This window comes from Labeo rohita, chromosome 24 (assembly GCF_022985175.1).
Source record: "Labeo rohita strain BAU-BD-2019 chromosome 24, IGBB_LRoh.1.0, whole genome shotgun sequence".
Classification (NCBI taxonomy): Eukaryota; Metazoa; Chordata; class Actinopteri; order Cypriniformes; family Cyprinidae; genus Labeo; species Labeo rohita.
Genome location: NC_066892.1, coordinates 20,440,108 through 20,464,678, shown reverse-complemented (window position 1 = coordinate 20,464,678; position 24,571 = coordinate 20,440,108). Strand labels below are relative to the sequence as shown.

General features: G+C 35.0%; 1 protein-coding gene across 1 annotated transcript in view; it reads right to left on the bottom strand.

Moving 5' to 3' along the window:
* pou6f2 (POU class 6 homeobox 2) overlaps positions 1-24,571 on the bottom strand; it is a 121,703-nt gene that overhangs the window by 44,368 nt on the left and 52,764 nt on the right. The window contains exon 6 of the mRNA XM_051097493.1: positions 3,424-3,863. Within this exon, the coding sequence (XP_050953450.1) occupies positions 3,424-3,863 (440 nt within the window). The remainder of the gene's footprint in view (positions 1-3,423; positions 3,864-24,571) is intronic.

The window sequence follows — 24,571 nt, the reverse complement described above, 5'->3', positions numbered from 1 at the left end:
ACAGGTGCATCTACTACTGCGGACATGACAAGTCAGTGTCAACGACTTCAAGATGAAAACAAAAAAAAGCACTAGTTTATCAATAAATTATTAAAACGTTAATGCAGTCTCCTTAATGTTTTTTACTGACACATTTATCATTTTCATATCTGCCGACGTGCTGTGGCAAGCTTTTCTTGTATGCATTTGAGTACTTAGTAGGCTATGCATGAAATTATGATTTATATGGCTTATTAATAAACATGCGACTAATATCCGACTAATGTTTAAAATGAACGACCAGAAAAACCTTTAGTCTAGGGCAGCCCTAATTTCAACTTCATAAAGATGCTTCTAAGGTTGTCTCAACATTATCAAGGACATTTAAATCCATTTAACTGACTTTTTGAGCTGAGTATCAATATTCATTTATTTTGTAAGAAGCTCTATGTAAAAAGCAGAATAATGTACTGTATAGGCATTATAGGAATATAACACCGTCCTAACCATCATGTTGGAATTTATTTTTGCAAAACTGACAAACTGCTTGTACATTATCCCTTACAACAGAGAAAGTTACAACACACCTACCTGACCTTCAACCACAAATATGTATTAAAATCTGTGCGCATATCATACACATTTGAGACAATTCAATGAGGCTGGCAACTTTACGCACTAAAACCAAGCTTTTGGAGGCCCCACTGCCACTCCCTCCCATTTACTCTATTCTGAATCATGTATCAGAAGGGCTTGATGATAACTTGACAGATCGAATCAGGTGTGCCTTAACTGCAAATGAAGAAATATATGGCTGGCCTTTCCTAAGGAATCCCTCGGAAACCACTAGTTCTGGGCTCTGGAGACCATTAAGTGTGGGGCCCCGTAGGATCCAGCTGGTGAGTATACAGGCTGGGCAGAGGGACAGAAGGTGAAATAAATGACTAAACTGATGGCAGCCATAAAAAGGGGGAAGGGGAAGTGGGGTTGTGGTACAGCACAGAGCAATAAGGGCTGTGACGCTGATGAATGCGGGGAAGGACGGAGAGGCGACCCTGGCCTCTCTCAAACCGAAATGAAACCACTGGGACATGTAGGGAGGAGGGCATGTTATTAGTGACCGACTCAGACAGCCAGATGAGAAGAGTAAGAGGAGGAACAGATGGATAGACAGACAGACTAAGAGAGGGAGATATGAAAATATCACTTGTGTTTGTCATTTAAAACTCAAGCTGCGTAAAAATGTAAAGGGGTCAGATCATATATGACAATGTTAGTAAAGTTTTTATCGTATTTGGGTTGCACACAAACCTGCAGTCATTTTTGCAGATTAGTTTGAATGAATTCTCATTTTGAGGAAGTTTTGAGAGCCGAAAGTTACATATTCATGACCGAAAAAGCTTTTTTATTAATGAAAATGTCAAATCGAGGCAAATTTGATATGACCTGGCCTCTTAAAAAGACATCAACTAACTGAAGCAACAGAAATTCATGTGTGGCATCTGTGGGGTTTGTTTCAATTTTATAAATTGCCTGCATGACAATAACAGATAACAAAATAAAATATCAACAAACTCATCTTATCCAGTCAACACTGGCATACGGTTCTTTGGACTTCCCAATGCAAGATGTTATTTGCAAAAGATAAAATATGTTGAAAACTAATCTGGTTCAATCGGCTGCATATACTATACATTTTCACAACATGTCAATAAGTGATTATCATAAAATTGTTTCAAATGAAGTTACACCAAAAGCATCATTACTCGTAATTCAATATTCCGCAGCTCTTCATTTCCAATAATAGTCTATTGCTGTCGCTAGCAAGATGGCTGGGATAAACTCTTAACAATAAACTTTCAATTTTCATTCTTTTTTTCAGGGACAGGCTTGGCAAACGGGCACCTCCTCCACAAACAATATTTGTAATATCCAAGATTTCCCCAGACAGATTCAATCATTCAATTGAATTACTGCCCCATTCTCTAACATTCATCCTAGACCTCGTCTCACTCCAGAGCTCCATTCTTCCAGACATGTTGTGAATAATGTAGAAGAATGAGTTCTTTAAGTGAGGCGACATCATATTTAGGGGTCATTACATTGAGTCGATCGGTCTCAACTGCCCCCCGTGCCATGCAGCACTCTGGAGCTGCTCCCCATCACGAGTCAACTTATATTATAGCTTTAAATAACTTCACTTTTAGTGTGTAAACAAGAGGTGAACTGGGTGAGGAGCAATACAAGGAAGGTTGCTGGATACGGCTGTCTGGAAATATGAGGAATTTATTTGGATATCACATTAAAGCTTTTGCTCCTTTTTCCTTTTTTTCCAGATCAAAACCACCTAAAGACTGTCATAATATGATTTCAGAAAAATGCAGTTATTATTTTAAATGGGAAATGTTGAATTTCTCCCATCACTTTAATTGTGTAAAATAAAATAAAATAAATAATAAAAAGAATGCAGGTTATTATTAATAAATAAATGCGGTTATTGTTTTTTAAAAAAGTGGGGGGTGTTTAGTAAATTCAACTAATTACTTTAATGGTATAAAATAAATAGCAATGAATGCTCCTTACACTAAGTGCAAATAGAAGTATTTTTAGCAATATGCTATTTACACTAAGTGCAAATAGTTATAGCAGGATTTTCTGCTTTTTATACTACTTATTGCAAACTTATTGCAAAAAAAAAAAAAACACCTAAAGACTGTCATAATATGAATTCAGAAAAATGTTGTTATTATTTTAAATGGAAAATGTTGAATTTCTCCCATCACTTTAATTGCGTAAAATAAAATAAAATAAAATAATAAAAATATGCAGTTATTGTTTTGTTATTATTATATAAGTGAAATTATTTGTCCCATTACTTTAATGATTTAAAAAACAAACAAACAAAAAAAAAGGAATGCAGAATCCAAAATGTGGTTATTATTTTAAAGGGGAAGTGTTTAGTACATTTACCCAATTACTTTAATGGTATAAAATAAAATAGAATAAAATAAAATAAAATAAAATAAAATAAAATAAAATAAAATAAAGGCAGCGGCTATTTACACTATGTGAAAATAGCATATTTCTTAGTGATAGATGTTATTTACACTAAGTGAAAATAGCAATGGATGCTACTTACACTAAGTGCATCTAGCTATAGATTCTATTTACACTATGCTAAAATATCACGATTTTCTGCTATTTATACTACTAATTGCAAATAGTGGCAATTGTCACCTCAGTATAGTAGTACATTATAAAACAATATGCAATAATAACTTACTTAGTATAAATTATCATTTTAACTTAATAATTAAAAAATTATTAAACGGATGCCACCTTATTGGGAAAATAAAGCCGTCCCTACACCTACCCTAACCCTACCCACTACTTTATTCCAACTTTTTGATTACTTAAACTAAAAGTTTAATTTTCAAATCTTACCTGTAGTGGCAGAGGAGGAGTGACAGGTGATGGCAAGCTGTGAGCTGGTGATTGGTTTTGCCTGTGAGGGGGCGGAGACTGGGGAGGCTGGGCTGAGCTATGATTGGAGGAGGTACAGGTGGAGGCGGAGCCTGGAGAAGGTCCAGAGACTTGTGACTGAATCGGAGGAGTGAGCTGATGATGACTGGGTGGCTGGAGATGCGTTGGACCGCAGAGCTGTTGGTGCTGCTCACGTTCACGTTCACGTTCACGCTCACGCTCACGTTCACGTTCACGTTCTCGTTGTTGTTGTTCTCTTTCACGCTGCTCTCGTTCTCTCTGCTGTTGTTGTTGATGCTGCTGCTGCTGCTGTTGTTGATGATGATGATGCTGTTGCTGGTGATGCTGTAGCTGTTGAAGCTGTTGAAGATGCTGGAGCTGAGAGTTTAGGGATGAGGTAGCTGTGATGAGAAAAAGAGGACGAAAGATGTTGATTTCGTTCATGAGCTTTGCCAAATAAAACGAGACACAGACACAAGCATCATGTATTTAATCACACAGATTATGATTAAAAATACAAGCAAACCCTTGGCCTGGACAATATGGTGGTGTTTGTACCACTTAATGCTTTCCTTAGCCTGTAATTGCAGAACCATCACTGATTGCTGGCCATTACATAGTACCTTTTCTGGTACAATGTAATTATTAAACAGCCCAAGCAGAAGACTTCAAGAAGCTTCTGAGGTAAGAACCGTCCTGTGAAAAAGATGTTCCACTCTTTTGAAGTCAGAGAACGTCCTCCATCTCATCTTGAGGACTCTTAGACATCATTTAAAGTAATTCACTGCACTTCTTAAATGGGCCTCTCCCCTTTAAAAAGCCTTTGGAGCTACGACCTGTAACAGGAAAACTGACATTTGCGGTAAATGTAAAAAGATAATTAATTTTACAGATAAAATTACAGTAATTAATCTTTATTTTAGATCTGTGATTACACAAAACCAGCTGAAAATTGCATTATTAAACGGTATATATTAATAAGAAAATAAGCATTAGTTTTCTTATTTTAAACATAACCCTTTAAAATGATTTTTAATCAATTTTGTTAAATTTCTTTATTATAAGAACAAAAAGAAAAACATCTGACAGTTGGTTAGAACAATATAATGCAAGATATAATATCTAAAAACAAGTTTTAATACCTAATTGGTCATGTCATGCAAGTAAAATTATCTTGTTTTAAAGAGATACACTTTTTTATTTATTTTCTTATGTTCACAAAGGCTGCATTAATTTACAATTAAAAATAACTGCTTTCTATTTTAATATATTTCACATTTTATTAGATGCTTTTATGTTGTGCTTCTTGATGACATGTTTTTTTTCAGGATTCCTTGATGAAAACATTTGAACATCATTTTTAATAGAATCTTTTTGTGACATTGTAAATGTCTTTACAGACATTTTTAAACAATTTAATGTGTCCTTGCTGAATAAAAAGTATCAATTTCATGATTTCAAAAAGTCTTACCGACTCCAATTTTTCAATGGTAGTGTATATACAGTATGTTTTATATTGGAAAAAAATAGGCAAAAACACTTACAAAAAAGATATTTTTTTCTTTTCAGTGTAAAGAAAATTCATTTTCAGAACTATGAAAACATTGAAGGTGAGTACAAAAATGACTAAAGAAGGAATGTTTTTCTCTTGCCTTGTTTTTCTCTGAATACAAGGAACATTTATTGATTTGTACTGGAATCTCTGAATGCATACTGTATGTCAAAGCCGTAATTTTTTGTGGTACATGAAGAGGAGCATTCATTGTAATTCCCATGAAGTCATGGTAGACTTCTTTTTCGTAAGAAAGCAATAGCACCTAAACCGTGCCGTACAGCCTTCTGACTCACCAGACGCTCTGCTGAGATTGGAGAAACCGTTTTACTCTGTGTAAACCCTATACATTGAGCTGGACTTCACTTACAGAGTCCATGACAGAACAAGGTTATACTCTTGCAGGAGCTTCTTCCATTCACATGTTTGTGTCACAATCAGCCTCATTCCTGCACTCACTGAAGAATGACTCACAAACCAAAAAAAGTCCACTTCAATTATCCATATAGCATACCTTACGAAAGCAAACCCTGAAAAACAGACTGCTAACACATCAGAATGAATCAATGTGACCTTGTGTTTGAACCTTCTCTGTAGGAATCAGAGCACCGCTTTGCAGACAGATGCCTGACCTCTGCTCAACGTTCTGATAATGAACTCTTCACTGCGAAGTCATCAAACAGAGACGCTTCTTCTACACTGCACTTAAAGCCAAGATGTCACACACATTTTATGGGCACCATTATTTTGGAGTTATAACAGAAATCCACCAAGCCACCAAGATGTTCTCCTTTGGTGTCACTGAGATGATATCTCACTGCAATATCTCAATATTTGAATCAATTTAGGAGTTGAATCTATACAGTGTTTGAGACTGACATCCGTATTACTAAAAGGTGTGACTCAAATTATCCTGTTCATGCACACAGCGAAAACTGTTTTCCTGCAAAACTTAAATTAAGTTATGAGAATATGGCTCACGTACAGATTTTTTTTTCTTCCTTTTTTCTTTTTTTTTTCATTTTTAAAAGAAGAGTCTTATGTTCACAGAGGCTACATTTATTTACAATTAAAATGAACTGTTTTCTATTTTAATACTAATTTACATTTTTATTAATTGCTTTTTTCTTCTTATCATTAGTTGGACACTGTTGTATTTCTTGATGAAATATGTTTTTTTCAGGATTCTGTGATGAAGAGAACATTTGAAGAATAACATTTAACAGAATCTTTTTGAGACATTATAAATGTCTTTACAATATAAAATAAAAGTATTAATTTCTTAAAGAAAGTCTTCACTTGTAACTATTTACAGTACATGGTAAATCTTGTTTCTATTTGGTATATTTATACCTAATAAATAAATAAATAAATGTCAGTGTGGTGAGAGAAATTATCTTCTTTCTTATTCTCTGAAGCAAATATCTTTTTAAAAATACAATTATTTTCGATAATTTAAAAAACTCCTGTTCTAATTGACAAGATATTAACAATAAATATATCCAACTGAGGTCTGAGTTGCTCCATCAAATCTCAAATTAACAAACGGCAGCTTAAAATTCTTGAATGGGAAAAGCACAGCATTTAGTGTCTTTTAATTGTAATTTGTTCTGATTTGCAGGAATTTTTAAATCACTGGCAAGTGTAAGCATCTCAAAAATAAATATTTTAATATATAACTACCTACAGTAAATGGCAAAATATGTACACTATTTTATTTATTTTTGTTTTTAAATAAGAGTCTTATGTTCACAAAAGCTGCTTTTATTTGCAATTAAACATATAATGCTTTCTATTTTAATATATTTTACATTTTCATTAAATGCTTTTTTCTTCTATTAGTTGAAAATTTAATTTGTCTTTATGAAATATGTTTTTTTAGGATTCTGTGATGAACATTTTTAATAGAATCTTTTTTGTGACATCATTCATGTCTTTATAGTCATTTTTGAACAATTTAATTTGTCATTTCTGTATACAAGTATCAAAATCTTAAAAAAAAATCTGAATTTGTAGCTATCTCTCCACCTCTTTTTCATATTTTAAGAATAAATCTTGCTTCTATTCGGTATATTTATGCCTAATAAATAAATAAATGCATGCTAGTGTGGTAAGAAAAATTATCTTAATGCTTTCTTTGAAGATATCTTTTACTTTTAAGCAAATGTCTTTTTAAAGATATTGTTTAGTATATTTCTGATAATTAAAAAATTACCTGTTCTAACTGGCAAGATATTAATTCATAAATATGTCCATGAGTTGTTCCATCGAATCTCAAATTAACGAACAGTGGCTTAAAATCCTCAAATGGGGAAAGCACAGCATTTAGTGTCTTTAAATCGTAATTTGTTCTGATTTGCAGGAATTTTTAAATCTCTGCCAAGTGTAAGCATCCCAAAAATAAATCACAAAACAACTGAACAATGGATCGATGCTGAGCTACAAAGCGAGACTTGTAATGTATTGTGAAGCATGTGTTTGTGCACAGCGTACTTGACAAGAAGTGTCCATAATTAATTGATGCAGATGAATAATTAAAACCAGGACATTTTTTCCAGAAGATAACTAAGAAAATACATTGGTGCTGACGTTTCTTTGATTAGCGCGGCTACCCGTGCATCACAACCGGACAGACAGGCAAGGTTTTGATGAACCACAAGCCTTCTCTCCCCTACTCTGAGAAGAAAAGAAAAAAAGAGTGTGTCTCTCGACCAGTAAACAGCCCACTTTTACATTTCTTCAATCGTCTGACACGTTGACACCGCTCTCACACCCCAGCATGAATTATATATATCATCTGCGCCGGGGAAAATTCCAAGAGTCCAATTCGCGCTTGAAATGTTGGGGCAAGTTGTCTCGCAGGCCTTGACAGGGCGTACATATGTGGCGCTCTATCGCACGACTATAGAGGGAGCCGAGCGAGCTGCTACAAGTAGAAAATAAGTGAAAAAGAATAGGAGGAGGACAGAAAAAAAAGAACGAAGAAAAGAGAAAGCCTGAATCCTGTCAAAAATATTATCGAAACCAAGGGGAAGATCAAAGGTGATGGGAGGGTCTTCTCCCGCAGCAGTCGTGAGACCGGAGAAAGAGACAGAACAACAAAAGAATATAAAGAAAAGGAAAACAAATAGAGAGACGGAGAGAGAGAGCGGAACAGGATTGTGGAGAAGCCCCATGTGGCCCTATTATATGGGCAGCACTGCAGGTAAAACTGTGCTTGAGAGCAAGTGCTTTATAAACTCTGTCATCTCGTTACGAAACATCGCTAACCTTCCGTTCTCCTTTAAACAGACCCGGTCTCGCCGCGCGTGAAAGAAGAAGCAGCGCGCGCTTCTGCCATGCAGACCTTGAGCCTAAGGTGCGAGAGCAATGACAGAGCTGCAAAGGTCTGAATGCATTGAAACACAATACATGCACAAATATAGAGAAGAAATGCTGTGTTTACTTCATTGGTGTGTTTATATGAACAGAACACAAGGACATGGAGAGCAGATGATGCTTTAGCATGATAACATAAAAATCATTCTCTATAACCACCTGAACAATAGTAACATAACACATGATGATGGTGTGAATTTGGTTTCTAGCCTGGATCTCATGTACACTATCACCTCCAGAGCACTTTTAACTGCTACCTTTACTGCTACCTTGAAAAACTAACTCTAAACTAACTATCTTTCTTGCATAATGAAAAACACATGTAATACTAGCAACAATAGCATTGTTCTATTCAGTTCCACTGAAAATGTACCTGTACACCGGCTTCCCATTGTAGATAGAGAATGAAAAAGCTCTATAGAATGAAGGAAATTCAAGGATGCTGGGTGACAACAGTAATGTATTGAATCTAGCAGTTCTTTTATAGACCACAGGTCATTAAGATGTGTTTAGACCTAAAATAAGATAACGAAAATGGCATTTGTCACCCATGATTTATTACACGACTAAAAGTGTAGAATAATAGAGGATTGAGATATAAGAAATATATACTTTAAAGGTTTTATCAGACTTAAAAAGGTTTAACGTTTTCAAAAATATTAGTAAATGAATACTTTTATTTGGCAAGGATGCTTTCAATTGATCAAAAGAAAGACATTTATAATGTTACGACATATGTCTCTTTCAAATAAATGCTAATCTTTTGGACTTTCTACTTGGCAAAAAATTCTGGGAAAAATGTATCCTCAAAAATATTAGGCAGCACAACTGTTGTCAACACTGAAAATAGTTTCCTGTACAGCAAATCAACTGTACAGGATGATTTAAAGGATCATGTGACACTGATAAAATGCACTGTAAAAAACAATTTGTTGAATCAACTTAAAATAATTTGTTACCTGGCTGCCTTAAAATTCGAGTTGATTAAACTTACAATTTTGAGGCAGCTGGGTAACTTACCCAGCTTTTAAGATTAACAAACCAATTTTTTGTTAATTCAACTCAAATATCTAAGTTGTCACTTAGTTCAACTTAACATTTCAAGTTGACTAAACTTATTTAAATTGACTGAACTTAACATTTTAAGGCGGCAGGTTAACAAATTATTTTAAGTTGACTCAACAAATTGTGTGGGGTTTTATTTGTTTGTTTTTTACAGTGTGGCAGCAGAAAAATCAGCTTTGCCATCACAGGAATAAATTGCATTTTAAAATAAATTCAAACAGAAAACAGTAATCTTACAGTTTTATAGTACAGTAAAACAGGTAAAGTATTATAGTTAAACTGCAATAATATTTCTTTTCAACTGTACATTACTGTTTTTACTGTATTTTTGATCAAACAAATGTGCACTTGGTGGGCTTCTTTTAAAAACATCACAAAAGTGGTAAACATTATATTTTTTCCCCAAGTAATTTCTTTTGTGTGTGTGCATATAGTCCTGGTAAACTCTACGTTGGGGGGCATAATGTCCCCACAAAGATGGCTATATCCACAATCCTTGTCCTTGTGGGTGTTTTGAACATTTAAAAATGCACAAAGTTTCCTATAAGGGGTAGGATTAGGTCAGGGTTGCCAGGTTTTAAAAACAAAACCCACCCAATCGCTATTCAAAACTAGCCCAATCGCATTTCGAGGGTGGTCTCCCCTTAAAAATAACATTCCAGTTAATAAAATACACTTTTTTTTTTGTCAGGGTTCCCCTGGTAAATTCGCATTTCAGGGGCTAAATTTGACATTATTGTGGTCGCTTCAACCCGCAGACATCAAAAACAATCCATGGCAACAGTGTTACAGTAGCCCAATTCTGCAGGAAAACCGCAAACTTGGCAATGCTGGTTTAGGTATAGGGTTGGTGTAGAATGATAGAATGCATGATCTGTATAGTATAAAAACTGGAAACTCAACATGTGTGTGTGTGTGTGTGTGTGTGACACTTATGTAAAATAATTTTTTTACTGGGAAAAACTAACTATTATTATTAATATATGTTCTTCACAAGATTACTAATTAACAAAACACACCAGCACTGCGTTAGCATGGCTCATACAATCAATATAATAAAAATAAATAATAAATGCACTGCCTTTGAACTAAGCAACTACATTTGTCACACACTATATACAGTGTGCTTTTCTTTTCCTTTTTTAAAGGTCATAATACATTTAAATCACATGTCATATTAAAACATAAATTGACAGGTAGATAACCTGACTATTTAAATTATTTTGACTCCATAAGCAAAAGTAAAGCGAAGACATATAAGCCTGTCAGACCCTCAAAAGTTCACAGTTATTAAATAATACCTGACAACCTCAATGAGCACACAAATGAAGCTGAGGCCCGTCCTGACAGGTTCTGTGACCTGTCTGAGGTATGGATGCTCTGTTTTTCCTCCCTGCACCTGAAGCCACTCCAATTTACTAGCTTTTTTCTTTCTTCCTACTTCTTGAGACCGACCTGAACTCAAGCAAAGTAGCAGCAAACAGAATTCTCCAGAACAGATCACAGAGACACCTCTGTTTAACAGAAACTCATTCCCCTCACCTCCGTGACCCTGTGTACGCGTGTGCACCAAACTCCCAGTCTAAAAATCACCTGTCGTGTGTTTGATGCGCGTAAGTGTGTGTGGGAGTGTGTGAAGCATGGAGTGCCTGATTGTCAGAGGTCAGCGCAGAGGTCATCAAGAACCGACAGGGTGATAGCACTATTTTTGTTTCTAGTATCAAAGAGAATGTACAGGGCAAAGCAGAGAATCCACCTGTCTCATTAATACGGTACGCTGTCTGTCTGTCCCATACAAAACCCCTTCCTCTGGGGGCGTCCATCTGACACACAACAACAATGTGTGTGTATCTGAGATTGACCTGTGTGTAAAATCAGTTAGATTACAGGAAATATTGATCATAGAGTGTAACAGACAGATTAACTGACAATTAAAATGCTAAATCTATTATGTGCATGCATACATCTTAATGACTGACATGTTAATCCTGTTAAAGACCTGACAAAGTGACTGATGCTAAAAATAGCACACTTTACAAAATTTTAATGATGCAGGCCATTTTAGAAAAAATAGTGACAGCGGAATGAAGTCACACAGACACTCACCGACACACACAGGCTGCGCAGTGAATTAAAGGCCAATCGCAAGGGCAAAGTGAGTAACGCTGAGTTAATTAATTCTGTGGGAAACAACTGTGGTGGAAAAAAGACGTGTAAAAACAAGCAAAAGGGACAGAATGAGATGTCTGATGGTGTTCTTGTGTATGGCAACATTTGTTGGGGGAAACTGGTTAAGGAAATGACTAATAATTTTATAACTGGTCACCTAATGACAATATAAAGAAACTAAAAAGGAATGCAGGAATGTCAAACCTAGTACGACACAAAGCAAATAAATACATAAATAAATAAAGCTTCTCATGGGGTTGATTGTTAAAATGGAAGGCTTACATTAAAGATTGCATTCTGGGATTCTGTTTAAAGGTTAAATGCAAGTATGTAAAGGCAATAACTGAAAAGGCAAAAATATATACAAGTTAATATATATATAGTTTAGTTGGATTTTGAACTAGATGTTTGAAACTAACATGCAAAAAAACTGGTTATCACAACTGAGAATCTGTGTAATTGGACTTCTGACTCAGTACATAGTTTTTATTTATACACCATGTTTTATACATTTAGGGTTGATAAGATTGTTTCTCTAATGCTGTTTCTAATGAAGTCTCTAATGCTCACAAAGGCTGCATTTATTTGATCAAACATACAGTAAAAACAGAAATATTGTGATATACACAGTAACTTATTACATGTAATCTGGATTACATAATTACATTCCAAAAATTAAGCACTTGTAATTAGATCATATTACATTTTTAAATACTCGTAAGCAGACAGTTACTTTTTTATGGATTATGATTACATATTATTTACACAAAAGCAATATATTTATTGATACTTGCTAATTTTCATCTTTTACATTTTCATTTCTAAAACAGCCTACTGCTTATATAAAATTTAGAACGTTTTGTGGACATTTACACAGATCAGTCATAAGTCAGGTGGCGGAAACAGCATTTGGCCACTGATTTACAAAAATCATTTGATTTTTAAGAAGTGTTTCAACATTGTATCAACTACTGATGAACACATTAATTTTTATTTTAATTACCACTCAATAGGTTATTTAACCATGCATTTCTATGTCTTTGGAAGGCTTTTGTCTTTCAAACACATTAAATGCACAAATTCACAGAAACTTTTTTGTCATCAACCTTGACATGTTTAATGCAATGACAACAAATGTAATATATTTTCTTACTCTTTGTATTTTTATGTCAATATGGTACAAGAATATCCTATTTAAATCAATGTGATAAACGAGTTAGGTCAAAAGTAATCTAAAAGTAATCTGATTATGTTACCTAAAATATGTAATGTAATGGATTATACTAACTACAATTTTTGTCACGTAATTCGGAATTGGTAACAGATTATAATTTGTAAGTAATTTACCCAGCTCTGGATATATAGTACATAAAATATACAAATATTGGTAACACTTTACAATAAGGTGTCATTAGTTAACATTAGTTAATGTATTAACTAACATGAACAAACAATGAACAATACATCTTTAACAGTACGTATTAATCTTTGTTATTGTTAGTTAATAAAAACACAGTTGTTCATTATTTGTAACTAACATTAACACACAACTTGTGATTTTAATAGTGCATTAGTGAATGCTGAAATTAACTAACTTTGTATTGTTCACTGTAACTTGGTATTGTTCATTCTTAGTTCATGTTAACCAATGTAGTTAACTAATGTTAACTAATGATCCTTATTGTAAAGTGTTACCCAAATATTTCAGTTTTTACTGTATTTTTAAATCAAATTATTGCTTAATAACTTTACTTTCCCAAAGAAAAGCCCTGGATTAAAAAAAAATGTACCACCTTCAGCAGACTTTATCTCCAGCACTTACAGTAGAGCTCAAACATTATTACATGATTCCCTATCAGTGATTTGGACTGGGATCAGGCAATGCTAAACGGCAAAGAGGTTAGACTGCAGTTGAGAGGCCCTGAGTGTTTATAGCGCTGAAGTGGACAGCGTGTTGGGATCAGACCACAAAGCCCCCCCGTCTGACATGCATGTCTGATCAAAGTGTATTACTGCTATGGGCTCTGCTGGGGATTTGAAGGAATTCTGGGCCGTCTTCCAGAGAGAACCAGGTGTAAAACCAGAGGGTTTATGATAAAAACTTCTTACCGAGCCTCAGAAAGTGTCTTGGGTGGAAATTCAGCAGTTTAAACTGTTTAAAAACATAAAAACCTATTTACATTTAAACATTTAAAGTTTCAGATAAACTTAATATATTAAAAGAACTAATTGCTACAAATGTGTAATTTCAAACATATTTCAATACATGATAAGTCAGGTCTTTTTTTTTAATATTTCCACCAGATTTCAAACACAGTAGAAGTAATCATCAAACTACATGTAAAGACATATTTAAGCCCTCAAAACACTCTAAAGTTGCATTTACTATAAATGTAAACTAAAACAGATTTTAAATGAATTGCAAATAACATGCAATGAAGTGTCCAAAAACATTACATTCAGTTAAGTATATTTTATAGTTCTTTTATGCCATCACCACCTACTTTAGCACACTAAAATTACCTGTGCTCACCATCTCTGTCTGTCTATTTCGCCAATACCTGTCTGCCTTCCCTGTCCCATGTGCCCAGTTCCCGAGGTCCTGTCCCCCCGCCCGCTTTCCCCTTAGTGTCTAATGCAAAATTTATGCTCACGAGGTGGTTTCAGTGGGTGGAAAAATCAATACCGCCGGGCCCTGATGCGGCAGGGAGAAAGAGTGCTCTTTGACTGACAGTAAAAGCATGAGGGGGGGGGAATGAGGGGGCACTTTTAAAGCGAGAAAAGGTGGACGACGGCACAGAATTGGCCCATCCACATCATACTACAGCCTCATTTTGATAGCAATTCCGTCCGTATTAGAAACGAAGAAATGTTTTTAGAAAAGGCAGATTTGAGGATTACACTCCCGTCCCGCCTGCTATTAAAAATGCATTTTTTTATATCATTGTTGTTCCGCCCGCAGCTGCATTCCTGAAGTTGATAAGCACGAGGCTGCGCAGGCAGCGCCGTCGAAATGAAGTGATTTAAAGACAATGCGCGTACATCATAAGGTCTTTGTTGTTCGCTGCCTGCACTGTGCTTTGCTTTGGCCTTTGAAAACACAAGACGGAATGTGTACGCATGTAACCGCAAAACCAATTCGGGGTGTAAACCAGGGCTCCGAGAAAGTGTGTAAAAGAAAAAGATGTTTCAATGGAATGAAACGGCTTTAAACAATAGGATTTGCCCTAAATCCTTATCCCACTATCTTTCACCTCTTTAATTATTCCTTTTGCTCGTCTCGCGGAGCATGTAAGCACTATTGCGTGCTACCGAACGAAGGGGAGAGAAGCGTCGTGCCCGCGGGCAGCCGGTCTGTTGAAACGTAGAGCTCTAAGTGACATGACACCGCTTGTGATTCCTAATGCACTTTAATAAAACCCAATACGGCTAGAAGACGCAAGTAGAAAAGTCACCCGCTGATTCGAAACGCGAATTATCCTGAAATATCAAATACGTATAAATTTGTGTACGTTGTTCAACACATTTTTTTTTTTGGTTGTCCCTGACATACACTGAACCATTTTATGAGCTCGCAAACAGTTTTGCAACATTTTAAGCAGCAGGCTTCCTTGCACAATTCTTTGGGGAGAAAAAAAATCAAGCATATGGTGTTTAATACGACCTCAGCTTTTTGTGAAAAGCACTGTGATCCTTTCTGCCGGTTTAGTAGTTTCTCTCCTGCATGGCCTATGAGGTATTTGAGTGGTCTGAGCGATACATGATGAATGAAGTGGCGTGCTACTTATGCGCTTATCGTGCTCAGTGACTAGCAACAGGTTCAGCAGAGGCCAGCCACAGTAAATGAAACTCCTCAGCAGGACAATACATCATCAGAGCAAATGTATGCGGCCCGGACGTACACGCGCGCGTCTCTCGCTCGTGCAGGACACCGACAACGGCCGTGATGGGTAGGAGGAGGAGAAGGAGGAAGAAGAAGGGGGTGAAAATCGTGGAGGAAAAAAAAAAAGGAGGGAGAGACTAACAAGGAGAGAATGAGAGGAAAGAAATATGGTCTGAGATGTGTGGAAGCACAACGGATTTCCTATTAGCTGATGGACGTTGTTTCTTTTTCCATTTTTTTAACATTAACTGCCCAGGCCGGGAAAGCAAATAGAACTTGCCATGGCTAATATCGCACGTAGGGCTCATAGAGAGGAGATTTATCATGATGAAATACTGTAATGCACACAGGCCGTGAACACATTATGTGGACGCAGATCTGTTGGACTTTCTGTCAGTGAAGGTCATTATTTCCTGTGTGAGCACATAAAAAGAGCACATTATCATAATATTAAATAGCTCAAATGAGAACTTTCAATATAAAATCTAGTTAGTCATTTTTAAATGAACGTTTTTTCATTTAAATGGAGTCTTTCTAACAGAGGATAAAGCAGAAGAAAGTACAAAATACCACAGTACTATTTAACATTTACATTACACCCTTACAAAAACAAGTACCGTAGTGGTACCATGGTACAGTCATTGCATCAACTTTTTTACTCTATCTACATTACATGTGTATCTGCAGTAGACAAAAAATACATTGTATGTGTCAAAATTATCGATTTTTCTTTTATGCCAGAAATCACTCGGATATTAAGTAAAGATCATGTTCCATGAAGATATTTTGTAAGTTTTCTACTGCAAATATTTCAAAACTTAATTTTTGATTAGTAATATGCATTGCTAAGAACGTCATTTGGACTTCTGAACTTTAAAAGTGATTTTCTCAATATTTCTAATTTTTTGCACCCTCAGATTTCAGATTTTCAAATAGTTGTATCTCGGCCAAATATTGTCCAAACAAACCATACATCTATGGAAAGGTTATTTATTCAGCTTTCAGATGCTGTATAAATATCAGGCTCACAATCCCATTAAATCTTATCTAAAAAATGGACTGTTATGACTGTTTCTTTGGTCCAAAATGTATACATCACATGTTATTTATTTATTTTTATTTTATTTACCTTGTGGTATTATGTCACCAGATTGGTTTCTTTTAACCAGTGAATTTCAATGACTTTTCGAAAAAAGTTTATAAATTTATAAAAACTATATAAATTTATTACAAAAAATAAATTTCTATGAGTTTTTAAAATGCTAGTAATTATTATTAACTTTTTTATTTATTTATTTTTTAAATAATTTAAATGTTTCACATATTGCAATTTCTAGCCAAATTAATATTTTAGAAACAAAATACTACTACTACTAATCAATATTGATTATATAAATGTCCACATGCTTTTAGAATTTTAGTGATGTATGTGAATTTTTAGAGTATTATTAAATTTCCTGACATCTCCATGCCTGGAAATTCAATTCTATATTAATATAGGAATTCAGTGATAATAAAATAAAATACACAGTGTTATAATTTTGAATGCTGCAGAACCTCTTTAAGAGCAAAAATGCAGAGGATACAGAAGAAAATGAAATATGGCAGAATGACAATGAACAACGGAAATAAAAAAGACATGAGAAGGAAAAAAAATAAAATGAGAAAAGGGTGAAAAGTTCCATGTTTCAGGGCAAAATGACACATTGAGTGCATCTCTTTGCCCTCAGCCCCCTCCTCTTCTCTTCCAGCAGTGTCCAACACTCGGCCCTGTTTGTGAAAGATGTAGGAGTTTAATGTGACGATATCTCCTCTTCTCTCGCGTCTGTGGTCTACTTACCAGCTACATGATCCAACCCTGATGCGCCTGCTGTGTTTTCAGCAAGGAGCCCTCAGGGACCATTACACTCCAGCCTGCCTTCCTCTGGGGCCTTTTAGGGCCCCTTAACACTTTCAGAAGACCCTTGAATCTGAAGCCCTTCCCCAGAAAGCACATCTATTAATTAAGGTAATTAGGCCCTGAGATGGCAATTAGAAACCGCAGATAGCTTTTAGCCTGTCTGCCGCTTCCAAAAAGGCTTGGTTTCAGCACCATCTGCCGTGTCAGAAATCACCACAGCATCTTGTGTTTCCGAGAGAGGAGGGCGAGTGGCGTTATCTGAGATATAGACCTTCACCCGACCGAGGGGTCAAATTGTGGACCCTCTCATATTTAGGCTTTTCATCTGATATGAAATGACAAATGAAACGCTTATCATGTGTCACTCACTATCGGCTTGAATAGTGATCCTTATTAAAATACGTTTGCGGGGTTTATATGGATTGAATTGTTAATATACCCGCAGCGGCTTAAGCGAAAGAGGAAAAGAAAGTTATAGCACTTGTATTAAAACGCTCTGTGATGTGTATTGATAGGCTGATTCTTTAGATATTGATTGAACGGCGCAGTCGTAATGACGAAGCCAGATTTGTGTAGCTTTTTTATTGATTTCGTTGTAAGTCAGCAATGATAAGCTGCAAGGTTGCTATTGATCGTTTTGGACATTCAATACACTTGTTTTCATTTGGAGATTTCACTGTACTTTATCGACAAAATGTTTCTTCTTTTAAGTCGTAAGTGGCCAGAGCAAAATTCATTTGAACGCCTACGCGTTTTTAGACTTTCTTTAAAACTTCCCGGGGTGCTGTAACAATGCCAAACTTGGCTTTCCGCAGAGTGTGAAATGCACTGTGATTTTTCAGTTCAAATTAAATAAAAATGATGCTTGCCACTCAAAGGCCCAAACATTCTTTCTCTTTTTTCTCCATCCATTAAGAAGCCTAATTATCATATTTTTACATAAACTACCATTTACTCAAATAAGAAGGCGTATAGGTCACAACAAGCTCTCTATCACCATGCAAACACGTTTTGTTCTCGCTCTCAGTCTAACTGTTTCAGCCAAAACTCTGAGTTCTTACAGTAAATTGCTGGGGAGTTTCAGCCATAAGTCATATTACACACACACGCACTTCACACACACAAACACACTCACAAAAGAATGAAATATGGTTTACGAGGTCCTGTGACAGAGCACAATCGCACATTGTCAGTGGAGTGTGATAACCCCATTTTCATTCCGTTTCACTCCCATGAAATTACCATTAGCATTACGAGTCATGCAGAACCCAGATAAATGTAAAAACGCTACCCGGTTCTTCCAGACAGGAATAACAGTCCCCACAGATTACCATCTCTCTTTCGCCTTCTGCTTGCTCTGACTCTAATATTTCATTTACAATGTTTCGTCAGTTCATGCTCCCCTCACTGACCATGTAAATCACTAATCAATTTCCATTTCCAGAGCTTGACAACAGAAAGCCTATGAAATGTGTCTCAGAAGTCTATGTAAGGATTTTAATAAGATAGGGGACAAGGTACTGAAAATTACAACAGGAATGTGGTACCTCTGTGCTGAATGACTAGGCTTGGCTTTAAGCAGTTAAACAAGGGCTTCAGAACCCAACCTATCTATTTTATCACATCACTAGCCCTAAGTATTAGACTTCAGTGCATAAATCGCTGAGGAGAGATGTGCCATTACTCTTCTAACTCAGTGATACCTACAGTGGTACCGGCTAAAATATTTCTTCATGGTATTTCTGCTGATACTACCACATTTAAATGTGTGATTACAGAAGTTTCAAAAACTGCATGTTCTTCAATAGCTGTTGAGAGGAAATATAAAATCTAAAAAACAAATATGATTGCAGTTTACACTTTAATTACACTTTTTAGCATTTTAATTCAGTTAAATTTAAAACATAAAATCTGTCTAGCAATGTAACAGTACCTCACAGGAGAATTCTTTATTTTTTTTAATTCAGTCATTTTTTTTTTTTTTATTTAAATGTATTCTGTGTTAAAATTTTAGAGAACATTTATATTCTGAGGTTGAAATTTATAGATTTTTGGAATAAAATGGTAAGCTCTTCAAATGAATACAAATATAAATACAAATTAACCTGTGTCATAGACTGACATGGAAGAGAAGAAATTGTTGAATAAAGTCCTTATTTTTGTTTTCTTTAAGCACAAAAAGTATTCACGTAGCTTAATAAAATTACAGTTGAACCACTGATGTCATATGGACTATTTTATCAATGTTTATCAATACACAGGGTCAGAAAGCTCTCAGACTTCATCAAAAATATTCTTAATTTGTGTTCCGAAGATGAACAAAGGGCTTACTGGTGTTAAGGGCTTAACTTTTTTGGATGAGCTATCCCTTTAAATATTTTGGCGCAATTTAACAAAATGAAAAACTAGAAAAGTATTCTGTTAAAGAATGTTATTTGGCTTGATTAACATCTCATATTTCATCTCTAGCTCTTCATCAACACTTCTGTCTTCTTGGTTGAAGAAACACCCAGAAGCACACTAAACACCACTCAGAACACATTATCAACCATTCTGGCAACCGTCCACAACACAGCATCACACCAGCTACTTTCGCATAGAAAAACATCTAAATCCAAATCTATAAATCTAGTTTTGACAACTTCTTTGGATTACGAGACACTCACAATAACTTTTTTCAGACAATTTCTCATTCCAATATTTCCCAAACGTTTTATGTTTTTCCTTCCTCCTCCACCTCCTTCCATCATTACTTTTATAGCTTTTTTTAATCCCATGTCTAGTGTGTCCTGAGCAGTTTGCAGGATGTATGTATATCCCTTACTCCAACAGCCTCCTACTCTTTCATTACATATCTGAGTGAGCATGGGTGCAGGGCTGGACTCTGCCAGCACAAACATGTGGCTTTGCTTCAGATGTTCTACCTCCAGAGAGCTGTAGTCTCAGCGGTTTGGGGGGGGGGGTTAGGAGGAGGCGCGGTGAACGCGCTCTAAACGATAGGTTTAATTTAATGCCAGTTTGAGAGGCTTAAGTTATTTCAGGCCTCCCTGCACCAGTTCTTCATCGGGAGAGAAAACTGCCAGTTCACTCCTTTAAAAAACATTACTGGCACTTCCCAATTATTTGTAGACTGATGCAATTACCATAAAATATGTATCGAACATGGATGAGTGGAGGGAGGCTAAATCCCAGCAGAATCACAGAGGCATACTGTATATGTGGGCCGCTCTGCATCTCGGCTCTCGGCTTGTGTGTCTCTTTCGGTTTTACCACAGGAGGGCCGAAGCAATGTGGCCTCCTCGATCGAAACGGACAAAGCCATATCCGATTACCATTATTATTGTCTTTTCCAATCTTCCTTCACACCCCCCTCCATTTCTCTTCCTCTCTCTCTTTCTCTGAGGACGGGGATTTTTCCTCTTTTCACAGTTTAAACAGAGTGACAATGCCACCAGTCATGCAGGACAGAACAGTATGTGGCAGGACAGGCAGCTGGTGAAGCCATTTCAAGATGACAAACGCCACCAATATGTCAAACATTAACGGCTCGATTTTACTTGACATCCGAAGGACACTCTGTGCCCTTAAACGTTTCACACGCACAATTGACGCAGTTAGGTCTTATTTTGTTTAGCAGGACTAAAGTTAATAGTTGTATTCAGTGTGATGGACAACAAAATGCTGATAACTGTAAAAAATCAGCTGAATAAAATTCAAGAAAATCACAATGGAATCACTAGTTTTTATGGATAAAAGTGAACAGATGTGAGATGAAAGAGCACAGTTTGGAATAATCATTGTACTATTATGCATGTAAATATCAATTAATATAAATAATAAAAGAATGCAGTCCATGTTTCTTTTAGGATAACCCTCTCCATTCACTCAAATAAATATACAGTCACTAATATGACTTTTCATGATTTTCATAGTCTACTTTTTAGCTTTCTTCATCTTTTTTGTGTTATTATTTTACTCCTACCATTTTTTATAAATACTTAAAAACTAACTAAACAATGTGAACATTCAGTATATACAGTATATAAAAAAAATGGCTTATGCTCACCAAGGTTGTATTTATTTGATCAAAAATACAGTAAAACAGTAATATTATTATAATGTAAAACAACTGTTTCTATTTTAATTAGGGCTGTCAAATGATTAATCACGATTAATCACATACAAAATAAACATTTAAGTTAAGCCTAATATATGTTTTGTGTTTAATTATTACGTATATATAAATACACACAAATTAATGTATGTATTTAAGAGAAATATGTTATGTACAAAAAAATTGTATTTATATATAATATAAAGTATATAAAAATTAGAATAAATACATATACTTGTACATATTTCTTAAATATATACATGAATGTATTTGTATAGTAGTGTGTATACATACATAACAATTACACACAGTACACACACATATATTAGGCAAACTCAAACTTTTATTTTGTATGCGGTTAATCGTTTGACAGTCCTAATTTTAATATATTCAAAACTGTAATTCATTCCTGTGATGCAATTCATTCTTCAGTGTCATATGATTCTTCAGAAATCATTTTAATATGCCGATTTGGTGCTCAAGAAATGTTTCTTCTTATTGTCAATGTTGAAAACTAAAGTGCTGCTTAGTATTTTTGTGAAAACTGATATTTAAATGTTTAAATGAACTGCTAAACGGCATGGTGTTATGTACATGATTTTAAGTCATTCTGACAGAAAAAACAACCTGCAAAAACACATACTATAACACGCTAACATTTCTTGTGTGCACATGCTTCATTTGAGTGTGATGTGGTAAAATGTATTTGTACTTTGTGCAATGATGTCTAACGTTTGTGACGTGAGGTGCTTTCTGTTTGAGTGTCTGGGTATGTGTGGGCCAACCTCACTGCGTGCGTATGTGTACATTACGATTTGTGTTATTTTTTGTGGCTAAGCCACTGTCATACGCAGTCACCCGGCATCACACTCAGTGGGAAAGAAAAGAAAACTGAACAATATCCAAAGCGAGCAGCAGATGAGAATCTTTGTCTCTTCCTGAAGAACATGTGGTGTAACCCCCCTAAAACACACACACACACGCTCACACCACCTCTCACTCTCAATTATTTGGCTGCTGTCACAACAAATCAATCAAATTACCACAGCAAGTCTGTGTGCAGGTGCTGCTAGTGCATTGCTAGTCACATTAGCTTTGAAATGTATGAGGGCGCCAGCAATTTTATCACTCTTTTTTATTTAATACGACTCTCTCCCTATGAATCGTCTTACAACTGCCTCAAACTTAAAACATTAAAGAACAGTGCGGAAGGCACGCTGGGAATACAGTTAAACCAAGAGACAGAGAGAGAAAGAAATGTCCATTTTTATAATAAAGGGTTTAAAACGAGCTAAGCTCCTTGGGCAGCATCAGTGCCATGCTGTTGATTACCAAAGACAATCATTTTGACTTGATTTTTGCTTGTCTTCCAAACTGAAGGACATGTTTTCAGCAATGCACTTATAATGGGGCAGGACATTCAAGAGGGTATAAAACCAAAAATATGCAGCTCATATTTTTGTTATAAAAACGTTGGGTTAACACTTTAGTATAGGGAACAATTCTCACTATTAACTAGTTACTTATTAGCATGCCTATTATTAGGCATGCCTATCATTAATATATTGACTGTTTATTAGTACTTATAAAGCACATATTTTTCATGACCATATTCTACATCCCTAATTCTACCTAATACCTGAACTTAACAACTACCTTACTATTAATAAGCAGCAAATTAGGAGTTTATTGTGGCAAAAGCTGTAGTTAATGGTTTGTTAATAGCAAGAACTAGACCTTAAAATAAAGTGTGACCAAATGTTGAGATGTAAAGATCTAAATAGTCCTTTTAGAGAAATAGTCCTTTCAGAGAAATAGTCTTTTCAGAGAAATAGTCCTAAATAGTCTTTTTAGAGAAACTCAAACCTTAACGGTGATAAAGTTGTACACAGGAAATAGAAAGCTCATAATTTGACAGCGATTTGTTTGTAACTAACGCAACAAGAACTGTGACACTTGTATTTGAAGACTTTCATTTAGATGTCAAGTCAATACTTGCTAAAAGCAAATGATACCTTTCTAGAGCATGTGGGTTTACAACATTGACAAGATGCTAAAAACTTTGCTTTAACTAGCAGAATTATTAAATTAAATTAAATTAAATTAAATTAAATTAAACAGTGGTTGGACTACTGTCCTAGATTATTTTTTTGGTTTGTTTGTTTTGTTTTTGTTGTTGTTGTTTTTTTTGTTTGTTTGTTTTTAGAAATTAATACTCCAATTAAGGAAGGATGCATTATATTGATGAAAGGTGACAGTAAAGACTTATGTTACAAAAGATTCCATTTCAAATAAATGCTGTTGAACTTTCTATTCGTCAAAGAATCCTGAAAAAAGTTCAAACTAGGTTCAGATGTTCAGCACCGATAATATTCATAATAAATGTTTCTTAAGCAGCAAATCAGCATATTAGAAGGCTTTCTAAAAGCTCATGTGACAGTTAAGACTAGAGTAATGGCTGCTAAAATTCACCTTTTCCATCACATTAGTAAATTTTATTTTACAATAAACGAAAAGAAAACTGTTACTCTACATTGTAATCATATTTCACAATATTAAAGTTTTTACTGTATTTTTATTAAATAAATGTAGCCTTGGTGAGCACAAAAGACAAAAGCATTAAAAATGTATCAACCCCAAACTTTCTAACTAGTTACCTTTAACCTAATTAGTCTGTCAAGCCACTTAAACAAAAATCAAAATGTTATTTTTGGTGGCAGAACATTCAAATTATTTGTTTGTTTGTTTGTTTATTTTCTACCTTTACCTTTTAATGGAATATCACTGTTTTCATGTCTATATACAAAGTGAATGAACAAGTGCAGTTCAGTACCATGGACAGTTCACTCAACAACCAGTTAATGGCGCTAAGTGCTTTAAAGTGTCTTCAAGGGTCATGAACAACCCTTTTTGAATTGTTAAAGGATAACAGAACATTTTTGAAAAAAATAATTTAATTTAATTTAATTTAATTTAATTTAATTTAATTTAATTTAATTTAATTTAATTTAATTTAATTTAATTTAATTTAATTTAATTTAATTTAAT